The 9,945-nt window shown below is 37.4% G+C and overlaps 3 protein-coding genes across 9 annotated transcripts; 1 reads left to right on the top strand and 2 right to left on the bottom strand.

Moving 5' to 3' along the window:
* On the bottom strand, positions 497 to 2,704 carry LOC107608527 (putative cyclin-A3-1). Its single transcript, XM_016310295.2, has 7 exons — positions 2,230 to 2,704; positions 1,908 to 2,140; positions 1,723 to 1,798; positions 1,510 to 1,620; positions 1,269 to 1,418; positions 1,057 to 1,191; positions 497 to 975 (listed from the first exon to the last, which is right to left on the bottom strand). The coding sequence occupies exons 1-7, from the start codon at positions 2,470 to 2,472 to the stop codon at positions 910 to 912; spliced, it is 1,014 nt and encodes a 337-aa protein (XP_016165781.1). The 5' UTR covers positions 2,473 to 2,704; the 3' UTR covers positions 497 to 909.
* On the top strand, positions 5,835 to 8,135 carry LOC107606384 (putative cyclin-A3-1). The gene is made up of 8 exons (XM_016308450.2): positions 5,835 to 6,345; positions 6,450 to 6,682; positions 6,766 to 6,841; positions 6,948 to 7,024; positions 7,129 to 7,312; positions 7,405 to 7,539; positions 7,634 to 7,733; positions 7,915 to 8,135. The coding sequence occupies exons 1-7, from the start codon at positions 5,875 to 5,877 to the stop codon at positions 7,721 to 7,723; spliced, it is 1,266 nt and encodes a 421-aa protein (XP_016163936.1). The 5' UTR covers positions 5,835 to 5,874; the 3' UTR covers positions 7,724 to 7,733; positions 7,915 to 8,135.
* LOC107608590 lies at positions 8,313 to 9,702 on the bottom strand. Of its 7 annotated transcripts, none has more exons than XR_002350628.1 (5): positions 9,515 to 9,697; positions 9,376 to 9,435; positions 9,057 to 9,196; positions 8,689 to 8,876; positions 8,313 to 8,584 (listed from the first exon to the last, which is right to left on the bottom strand). XR_002350628.1 is itself a non-coding variant. In XM_021106645.1 (3 exons), the coding sequence occupies exons 1-3, from the start codon at positions 9,103 to 9,105 to the stop codon at positions 8,469 to 8,471; spliced, it is 315 nt and encodes a 104-aa protein (XP_020962304.1). In that variant the 5' UTR covers positions 9,106 to 9,692; the 3' UTR covers positions 8,313 to 8,468. The 7 variants fall into 7 exon arrangements, 1 of the variants encoding a protein (XP_020962304.1); XR_002350626.1 differs by having other exon boundaries at positions 9,376 to 9,420; positions 9,515 to 9,696; XR_002350627.1 differs by having other exon boundaries at positions 9,057 to 9,435; positions 9,515 to 9,702.

The following is a 9,945-nucleotide window of genomic DNA, read 5'->3' as shown; positions in this document are numbered from 1 at the left end:
ATTAGCATTTTCCTTTTAAAATTATGGTCTAAGATCAACAAAACACAAGACACATCCCACAACCACACTAGTGCAAAAGTTTCTCGCCTTTATCTAAATTGGAGTCCTCACTCAAATTCTATGTGACTAAGACCATGTGGAGCTCCTAAAAATTTGACTACTACTGGAGCTCCTAAAAATTTGACTACTACTTCCCAACATACAAAGACAACAATGACATATCAATTTGGAAAATTTGGAACTCTTATATGCTCAATCAAAGGAACTAAATCGAGCCTAAACCAAAATTGTTATATCATATAACTGTTTTTCATTTCTATTGTCAGTTCACACTAATAAAAATGAGCTCGGAAACTAACACGAGTCACAATGTTAAATCTGAGAATCCTTGTTGGCTAATTGAAATTTGAGGGTGCAATTTGAATTTGGTCTGCAATTTCAAGAACCATTGAGTATTAGCTCCATGTTTCTTCGAACTTTTTGCCAACATATTTTCTTGATGTTAAATTATTTAGTGAAATCATCTCACCCGAGGGAAAATATCGTATTCTCAAACTTTGGAGAATCCATATTGAAGAGCAAACATTTCAACACTATGAATCTATGAAAGTAATCAATTAATGAATAATGAATTATTTTATCATCAAAGAATCCGCTACCAATAAATTGGAAAAACACTTTTGCATGCGACTGTTTAATGATTTGGCCTGTGTTGTGCCATATGCTGAGATCCATGCGGTTGAGCACCATTCACTATCCCAATCCCAATGGTGTTTGGTCCAATGAAGTTGATAGCCAAATGCCAAATTAATAGCTCCTTTCATAGCATAGATAAAAATGCCATGCACCTTGTGAGGAGCATAGCAACCTCCCACCACTTAACAAATTCAATGAGGTACTCTTACTGCATCACTCTTCTCTAAAGTAAGAAGTTGGTATACTTGGTGGGGAAGACAGATTTGCAACCCATTTGAACTGTTACAGTGACAAAAGCATCAAGAGTTAGTGTTACTCAATTTGCCATAACAAAAACAAACAGAAAGGAAAGGTGATCACCTTGTGCTGCTTGTATTTCTCCCGAACAGCTGATAAAGATGCTGCCCTTCTCGACAAATACAAGTCATGTAAGATCAGAACACATTCTTTAAGTTCAAGCGATGTATAACCGGAGCATTCGCGCAAGGATGAAGTCTGCAAAATGTAGTAAATTCAATAAGTGCCTTGAGCAACAGAACCTAACTTCTTGTAGAAGAGAGTCAAATACTTACCCAAGGATGCACCACAGGCCAGATAATAAATCTGGCAAGAAATATAACCGAAGCAGCTACCATAGAAGGCAAGAATTTCACACAATCATAGTCCAAAAGACTTAGCTCAGCAAGATAGCAGCTCAAAAATTCAACCTGAGAATGCTTAATCTGACACAAGAGGAAAAAGGAAAAGGTAGAGACTTAGTGTTAATTCAATGTAATAAGAGGTTTTGAAATCAGAAAGTAGAACCAAGCTTACTTTTTTATCTACAGAAGCAATTCCTGAATACATAGATAGGAAGGTCTTAACAGTAGGGTTCCCCATTTCAAATTTTAGGGATTTGAGTATCTCAGCTTCCATCCGTACAACCTGCAAAACAAGAATTGAGTGAGGATTGACAAAGAACAAAACAAGATCCAAGAAATTGAAGCAATGAGAATTAACAAAGCACATTTATTTTTTTAAATTTACCTGTGATTTCGTGTATGTATCTTCAGTGATGTAGCAGAATTCCTCTACATTCGGAGGGTTGATTTCTTCATACTTCCTGAACATTGAGAAGCGGAAAGACAATAATTAATTAATTAATTAATTAATTAGAATTATGAAGTTTGATAAGATAAAGCATAAAGAAAAGGCGTTGAATGAATGCTTACGATGCAATGAGCATGGAGGAAACACCGAGTAACTGAAACTTGGATCGAAAAACAGGGTTTATAGATAGAAATCTATCAATGTAAGAAACAGAGAGAAAAAGAGTCTCTGAGAGAAGCTTGTACTCGTCTGCAACCTCTACCAACCAATCCACCAATACACCTCTCATGTTAGCGGTAACTTCTTTCTGAACTTTTTGAATGTAATCAACCATTGGCCTTCTCTTCTTCTCCATCTGACAAGAAAAAGAGCATCCAAATCTAAGAAAATTGACACACCAGAATGAAGGAAGAAAATAAAATAAAAGAAAAGGGCGATACCAACCTCCATTGAATGAAGATAGCTATGTATGTCGGCAACATAAGGCGCGTCAATAAGACTGGGATCGTGGAACTTGAGTGATTTTGCTTCAATGGTGGAATGGGGTTTCCTGTTGTTAATGGGGGATTGAATGAGGTTGGGTAAATTGGGGAGTTCGGCCAAGACAACACGCTGCTTCTTGAGGTGCTGAATCTCGAGTTGGGTGGGGGCGGTGGCTCTTCTCTTTGTGGCGGCGCGTGTCTCCATCTCCGTTAAGAGTGGTACGTATTGGAACAGAGAAGAGAAGAGCCACAGAGAGAAGAATGAAGAAGGATCCGATGGTGTGGAGTGTGGAGTGGGGATTGAGGATTGTGATGTTAAAATAATGGAACATGTTAATAATAATTAAGAATTAGAAGAGCGCCAAAGTGAAGTGTTTTTCTGAAAAAGGAAAAGTGGGTTTGGGTTTGAAATGCCGCTACTCGGTTTCGGTTTTAGAGTGTGTTTTGTGAGATTTGGTTTTGGTGTTTTTCATATATGGCGGGGACGGCGCGCTTCTTTTCCGCTTCTCTTAGAATTAAGTCACCCAATTCATGGTAATTGGTAAACTCTTCAAAATTTACTTGGAGATTTTATACAATTTTTACAAAGTGTACATTCAAATGCGTGTAACGTATAATAAAAAATATTTATTTAGAGACTAAAAATAATAGAATAAAGGATAAATATCTTATTCGATCCTGACCCTTTTTTTATTCTGACCTTTTTTTATAGGACATAGTGCACTTTAATCATCCTTAAACCTCAACTAAGTCACCAGCCATTAGGAAAAATAGACAAATCGACTCCTGTTATTGGATAACAAACGGTTATTTTGGCGGTGCAGGTTTGGTGGATTTTTTTAATTTGGCGAGCTCCAAATCCTAGCCCAACTCGCCTTTTTTAGCGGGTTTAGCGGATCGGCCCGACGGGTTCAACCCGTTTTGCCACCCCTGTCTGCTGATGTGTTCGGAAACAGTGTCAAATGTCAATCCCAAATGAGTGTAGAGACTAAATTCCACAAAATGGGCTTTCGGGATGGAAGCTGAGAAGTTCCTGGACTTCATGATCACATAGCGCGGAGTAGAAGTAAACCAGAAAAAGTGTAGGGCCATTCTCGAGATGAGCATCCCAGCAAACCTCAAGGATGTCCAAAAACTATAGGAGATAACTTGCCGCCCTCTCGCGATTCTTCGGAGCATTGGCCCAAAAAGTCATCCCTTTTTTAAACTCATGAAAAATGGCATAAGCTTCAACTGGTAGTTCGAGTGTGAGGAGGCCTTCCGACACTTCAAAAGAGTGCTGGCGAAACCACTCATACTCTCAAAATCCATAATAGGAGAGACCATGTCCTCTACTTATCCATAACCGAATAGGCGTTAGCAGCAGCACTTGTCCAGAAAGACGACCAAATGACACAAAGCCCATTATACTTCATAAGCAAAGTCTTCCAAAATACCGAAATGCGCTACTCATGGCATCCCAATGCCTCCGATAATACTTCTAAAGTCATCCCATTACGGTCCGAACGGACTAGGTTGTAAGGCAAGTGCTCCAAAAGCTAGACCTGACAGGACTGATGCTAGCCCGATCGGTCGAGCTATCCCAATACGAGATAAGATTCGAACCCAGGAGCGTGATTAAGGCTCAGGCCGTGGCGGACTTCGTTGCCAAAATGATCCCTGGAAGTGAACCCCTAGAGTCATAGGAGTTCCACGTCGACGGCTCATCAAACACCAATTCCGGAGGTGCAGGGATAATATTGAAAAACAAGAATGGGATCACTATCGAACAATCCATTCGGTACGAATTTTCGATCTCCAACAACCAAGTCGAGTACGAGACCCTCTTGACTGGATTGACACTGGCAAGGGAAGTTGGGACGAACAAACTATAAGTTTGCAGCGACTCCCAAGTGGTTAGCTGCCAAGTAAACGGAAACTACCAAACACGAGATCCCTTGCTGCAACAGTACTTATCCAAAGTCAAAGGATTTATGGTCGGATTTGACGAAGTAATCGTCCAACACATTCACCGGGAATGAAAGGCGAGAGCCAATTTGCTCTCCAAACTAGTGAGTACTAAGACGGCCCTTGGGAACCGATCGCTGATCCAAGAAGTCATCAGGGCTCCATCTATCGTGACCATGACATTGGTAAACCTTACCATAACGAACCAGCACTCATGTACCTTCCCAATTCTCCAATACCTCAACAACAGCAACCTACCCGAGAACCCAAGAGAGGCAAAGCAAATTAAACGGGAAGCCACGAAGTATACCACAATAGCAAGACAATTATACAAGCAAGGGCTACCTCAGCCTCTCCTCAAAGGTGTAGAGTCCGGTGACATAGACTATGTACTTCAGGAACTCCATGAAGGCTGCTGCGAATATCACATCGGGGGCAAAATCCTAGCTCAGAAAGTTATCTGAGTTGGGTACTTATGGACTACCATCATCAAAGTTACCTGACTACTCAACATTTGTTAATTGTATATACTTAAGCTAAATCAGACAAAATAACCATCCAATTAAGAATTTAAATAAGTATCTATATACCTAGTGAATTGAACATTCAGTATCTAAATTCGTTCGTTGATGTATATACCTTGAAGGTGTAAATGGAGCAAAATCCAAGAAAACCAAGTTGGCTGAAAACATCCGCAACACCATGAAACAAAGCACTCGCCCTCTTAATATCTTGAATCTGATGCACCGGCCTCCCCGCCACGTATCTTTGGCAAGTCAGTATTCAACTCACTCGAAGCGAAGTACAGCGGTAACAACAACCCAGACACGAAATCCCCTCCGTTCGGAATCGTCAATCCGAACACGAATGCGCTGAAGATCAAGTGGATCCCGATCAAGTCCGTCACAAATCCCGATACCATCGCTCCGGCTAGAATTGGCGCGTGGTTGTGGCAGCAACGACACATCCGACGGATGTTGCCGCGGCAAAGGGGAGACACAGGTGTGGCTGCGGATGGATTCATCCCTGCTACGGATGAACAAGTGCACGAATGTTGGCTTTGGTGGTGTCAGCAGTCTCCTCCGGCGGTGGCGGCACGGTCAGCATGGAGGGAGTGGAATGACAAAGGTGAGAGTGCGATGGCACGAGATAGAGAGGATATCTGGTAGTTATTCGGATGATTGCCGCCGACTATGAGGAGAGATGGGGACTATGAGGCGCACAGTGGGGTGTAGGTAGCAGATGGAGGGTGACAACTCTGCTAGGATTTAGGTGTAGGGACCATATGTAGTATGAATGAATTTAACTACTAATTCTAATTTTTTAAATTTCAAAATTTGAATTTAAATAATTATTAAATAATTAATTAAAAATTTAATTTTTAATTTTTAAAATGTTTTTTTTAAGTTTATTGTACACATTATTTATAAAATTAATTGTTTTCTCATATTTTCTTAATTTAATAATCCGAAAAAGTAAGGCGCCCCCGCCACACGAAAACACAAATTACGCTTCACTGTTCACAACATTTCATTTTCATTTTTTCAAAATTTCGTCAACCCATTTTCATTTTTTACCAGTAGCGGCACTCTGAATTCTCAAACTATTTTCATTTTCATTAATCTTCTCTGTTTTTCTCTGTTTTGAAATTTTCCCTCAAATGGCGCTCTTCATGCTTCATCCTTATTATGCTATAAATCCCAGTTGTCTCTTTCAATATCCCTCCCTTCAAACTTGGCACCCTCTTCCTCTCTTCTCTGCTCCTTATTACCCTCTCGCTTTCTCTGTCCCCTTTCTTCAACGAGAGCCACCTTCAGAGATGGAGACTCGTGCCGCCGCAAAGAGGAGGGCCATCACCGCAAACCTCACTGAGACTCAACCCCTCAAGAGGAAGCGCGTTGTGTTGGGTGACATTACCAATTTTCCTACTGAAATTTTGGATACTCGGAAACCAAAATACAAATGCCTCAACAATGCCAAGCCCAAGAAAGCTTCTGTCACCGACAAGAACATGAAGGTTGTGAAGGTTAAGGTGGAGAAGGAGAAAGAGAATGTGCTTGATGATGAAGATGACAAGCTCAATGTTGACCCTGTTGCCTCTGATATCTATGTGTACCTTCGGAAGATGGAGGTAAATTCTGGGTCTCAAGAAAAATTGCACCTTTTAGCATTTCATGTTGGTGTTTTTGGGGTGGGTCTTGTATTGATTCTGATGAGTGCTGGTTTTTTTCTCAGTTGGAGATGAATAGAAGACCGAGAGTTGATTATCTTGAGAGGATTCAGAAAGATGTAACTGCAAACATGAGAGGGATTTTGGTGGATTGGTTAGTGGAAGTTGCAGAGGAATACAAGCTTCTCTCTGACACACTATATCTTTCAATTTCTTACATTGATAGGTATCTCTCCATGAATCGTGTCACCAAGCCTTATCTTCAGTTGCTCGGTGTTTCATCAATGCTCATTGCTGCGTAAGGCTTCACCAACTTCAATCATTTGCTAGATGTTAATCAGTTTTAAAGTGTTGTTATTTGTATTTGTGTCTAATGTTCAGGAAATATGAAGAAATTAATCCTCCTCATGTGGAGGAGTTCTGCTTTATCACTGATAACACATACAAGAAATCAGAGGTAAATATTTCATAGTCACGTGTAAATGCTTTTGTAACACTGAATTTTGTTTTGGTATTTGGTGGATTTTCCACTCAGTTAGGGTGCCATTGGTATATCATTATAGGTAGTGGAAATGGAAGCTAACATACTGAAGTCTTTGAATTTTGAAATGGGTAGCCCAACTATTAAGACCTTTTTAAGGTAATTACTTTGTCCAATTATTATTCTATTGTTGCAAATGTAACATATTATAGATCCCAATTGGAATTGAAGTTGATTAATAGTTTTGTAATTATGGATTGCAGGAGGTTTAATGAGATTGCTTGTGAGAGTCAAAAGGGTCAAAAGTTGCAGTTTGAGTTTCTGTGTTATTACCTTGCTGAACTAAGCTTGTTGGAATATGGATGTTTGAAGTTCTTGCCTTCTTTGGTGGCTGCTGCTGTTATATTTCTTGCTAGATTTATCATATCACCTGAATCAAACCCCTGGGTATGCGTTTAATATTATATTATTATTGTTATAGATTTTAACCTGTGATTTAAGGCATTTATGATGATGTTTTTTTTTTCTGCTTGTTTCAGACTTTAACCCTTTATGACCGCACTGGATACAATTCACTTCAGTTGAAAGAATGTGTTCTGATCTTACATGACTTGTATTTGGTAAGAAGGGGAGCATGCTTCCAAGCTATTAGGAAGAAATACAAGCAGCATAAGGTGTGTGTGTGTGCGTTTTTACATTGTATGTTAGCATTCCTTTTTGTTATTACCTTTCATTATTTGAACTTGAATGACCTTTGTGTTGTAACAGTTCAAGTATGTGGCAAATATTCCTTCCCCTCCTCAGATACCGAATTCAAGCTTTGAAGATGACTTTTATGAAGAAAACTTTTATGAGTAATGCTATATAGGTAAGGGACTATTACTTTAATGACTTTAACTACGTGCTGAATGCTTATTGTGAAGTCCATTCAATGCTGATTTTCAATTATAATGTCAAATGCAGTTAACATAACTAACTATTATGAGTGTAACTAAATTTGAAATTCAGTATTTGGTAACTTGAATTATATGTGTTTTTTTGTGATGCAGGGTATAGTGTTAATGATCATCAAGGATATGGACACATGATAACAGTGTTAGCCTTTTGAGTTAAGAATGTAAATCCTTCTGAGATTACCCTAGACATAGAAGTGAAAGTTATGGTGATTTTACTAGTTGTTTTAATGATTATATACCATTGTACAAATGGGAATTTTGTAAACCGTTTTTTGTTCATTGATATGATTTGGCATCTCTTATTAGGCCTCAAATTTAGCTATTCCTTTTCATTATCCAGAAAGCAGAAACCATAATAAACCAATTTGTAATATAATAATTGTTTTCAGAATCAGTTATAACAGGCACATAAAAACCGAAGCTGTTTTTATTTTCATACTTTTGATTAATTAGCATGTGATTATAAAAGGTGTATTTGAAAGTTGAAACTAGAAAGTTAGAAACTGACATCAGATATGAAAGAAACTAACTTGTATGTATAGCAGACTAGCAAATCAAAAACTAATTTGTCTCATCCAGAAAAAAAAAAAGAAGTAACTCTAAGATGTTTTATTTTCTAGAAGCAAATTAAACTAAGATGGCATTCATCATATTTGATGATGTTGATCGGATATTAAGATATCTGAAGAAGGAAATTGAGACAGATATTGTTCAATTAGTTGTTCTTGCTCCCTTGCCTCTGCTATTGACAAAGATCCATTCCCTGCCACCAAATCAAAATTGCTCCAAAGATCAAATTCAAACCTATGCTTCTCTTTAAAGTGATAATCTATTAATCTAATCACACAAATAGCTAGTAATTAGTACCTAAATCATGGAGTTGCTCCCAAGAGGAACCATTGATATCTATAACTTGTCCAAAGTCAGGAGATAGTGTGCAGACTTCTAAACTATTATTATCTGGATTCATTTGAAGTTGAAGGGTGTTTGTAGAAGGCACAAGGGTAGAACTTGTGCCTAACATGTCAACAACAGCACTATGTGATTGTTGACCCCTTACCAGAGCACAGAATATTGGAAAAATGAGAAATGATATTTGCACTATTCTTAATAGTATATAAAATTTTCATCTTTTATTTCTTATCAATCACTTTTGATATTAAAAGTAGAAGGTATACAAAAGAATTGTACACAAAAATAATGTATATAATATTACTCTTAAATTTAAATGTTACCAAAGAAGAGCAGGAGCATAGGCATCAACAAAGTTGAGAATATTAACATTTGGATCTTCCTGTGGGAGCCACTCTACTGGATTATTTGATGTCTCGCCAACAAATAATCCATCTACATCTACCGTGTTTGCAAGATTCACCTGATATAAAAATAATAATCTTAATCTGGAATCCTATGCAAAAGTTCTATTCTCATCAAATTCTATATTTTGTTGTATTTTTTTTTTAAATAGATGTGCCAATCCAATATATATTTGAAAATGGGAAATATATATGTAAACAAATTCATGGAGGTGAGAAAAACTTAACCTTTACATACCTGTTGATCAGATACACCAAAATTAAACTCTTCTTCTAAGACACTCTGTTCAAAACAAGACTGTGAAGTGTATTTTCATTTAAGCTTTGTTAATGCATACCATTAACACCCTAAACTTATGAGTATATTATTATCTTACCTTTCTTAACTGCACTTGCTCTAGAGTTTGCTGAAGAATATGCTGACGATATTCAGCCTCACAAAGTGTAGTGATCTCACATGGATCACCTTCAAATATCCTGAAAAATTTGTGAGAACCAATTTAATGGTGGCCATGCTATGCTTTATTTCTTTTCTTAACCGACATAATAATTGATTGTAAGCAAGCATAGATGGTAATATTATTTTACAAAATTGATTTTGATTGAAAGTGAGTTAGTATTAATGGGTTTATATTTGACCACTTCTGTATAAAATTCATGGTAATAAACTAAATATTATTTAGATTATATTACTCAATATTAGATTAAAAATTATTGAAAATAATATGAATTTAAATATTATTTTATATTATTTTATTTTAGATATTTAAATAAATTCTAATATTCTTTTTATAATACTTTTTGTATT

This window comes from Arachis ipaensis, chromosome B07 (assembly GCF_000816755.2).
Source record: "Arachis ipaensis cultivar K30076 chromosome B07, Araip1.1, whole genome shotgun sequence".
NCBI lineage: Eukaryota > Viridiplantae > Streptophyta > Magnoliopsida > Fabales > Fabaceae > Arachis > Arachis ipaensis.
Note: the sequence above shows the minus strand (reverse complement) of the source record. Positions and strands in the feature narration are given on the sequence as shown.

What these genes read in the sequence shown, in the direction of transcription:
- LOC107608527 (XM_016310295.2), bottom strand. Translation starts at nt 2,472, where the DNA reads ATGGAGACACGCGCCGCCACAAAGAGAAGAGCCACCGCCCCCACCCAA. An exon ending in GCTATCTTCATTCAATGGAG is followed by an intron (nt 2,141 to 2,229) that starts GTTGGTATCGCC and finishes TTTTCTTGTCAG; the next exon opens with ATGGAGAAGAAGAGAAGGCC. An exon ending in ATACATACACGAAATCACAG is followed by an intron (nt 1,621 to 1,722) that starts GTAAATTTAAAA and finishes CTTGTTTTGCAG; the next exon opens with GTTGTACGGATGGAAGCTGA.
- LOC107606384 (XM_016308450.2), top strand. Translation starts at nt 5,875, where the DNA reads ATGGCGCTCTTCATGCTTCATCCTTATTATGCTATAAATCCCAGTTGT. An exon ending in ACACATACAAGAAATCAGAG is followed by an intron (nt 6,842 to 6,947) that starts GTAAATATTTCA and finishes ATATCATTATAG; the next exon opens with GTAGTGGAAATGGAAGCTAA. An exon ending in AGAAATACAAGCAGCATAAG is followed by an intron (nt 7,540 to 7,633) that starts GTGTGTGTGTGT and finishes GTGTTGTAACAG; the next exon opens with TTCAAGTATGTGGCAAATAT.
- LOC107608590 (XM_021106645.1), bottom strand. Translation starts at nt 9,105, where the DNA reads ATGTTAATATTCTCAACTTTGTTGATGCCTATGCTCCTGCTCTTCTTT. An exon ending in TATGCTCCTGCTCTTCTTTG is followed by an intron (nt 8,839 to 9,056) that starts GTAACATTTAAA and finishes TTGACATGTTAG; the next exon opens with GCACAAGTTCTACCCTTGTG. An exon ending in GGAGCAACTCCATGATTTAG is followed by an intron (nt 8,585 to 8,688) that starts GTACTAATTACT and finishes ATTTGGTGGCAG; the next exon opens with GGAATGGATCTTTGTCAATA.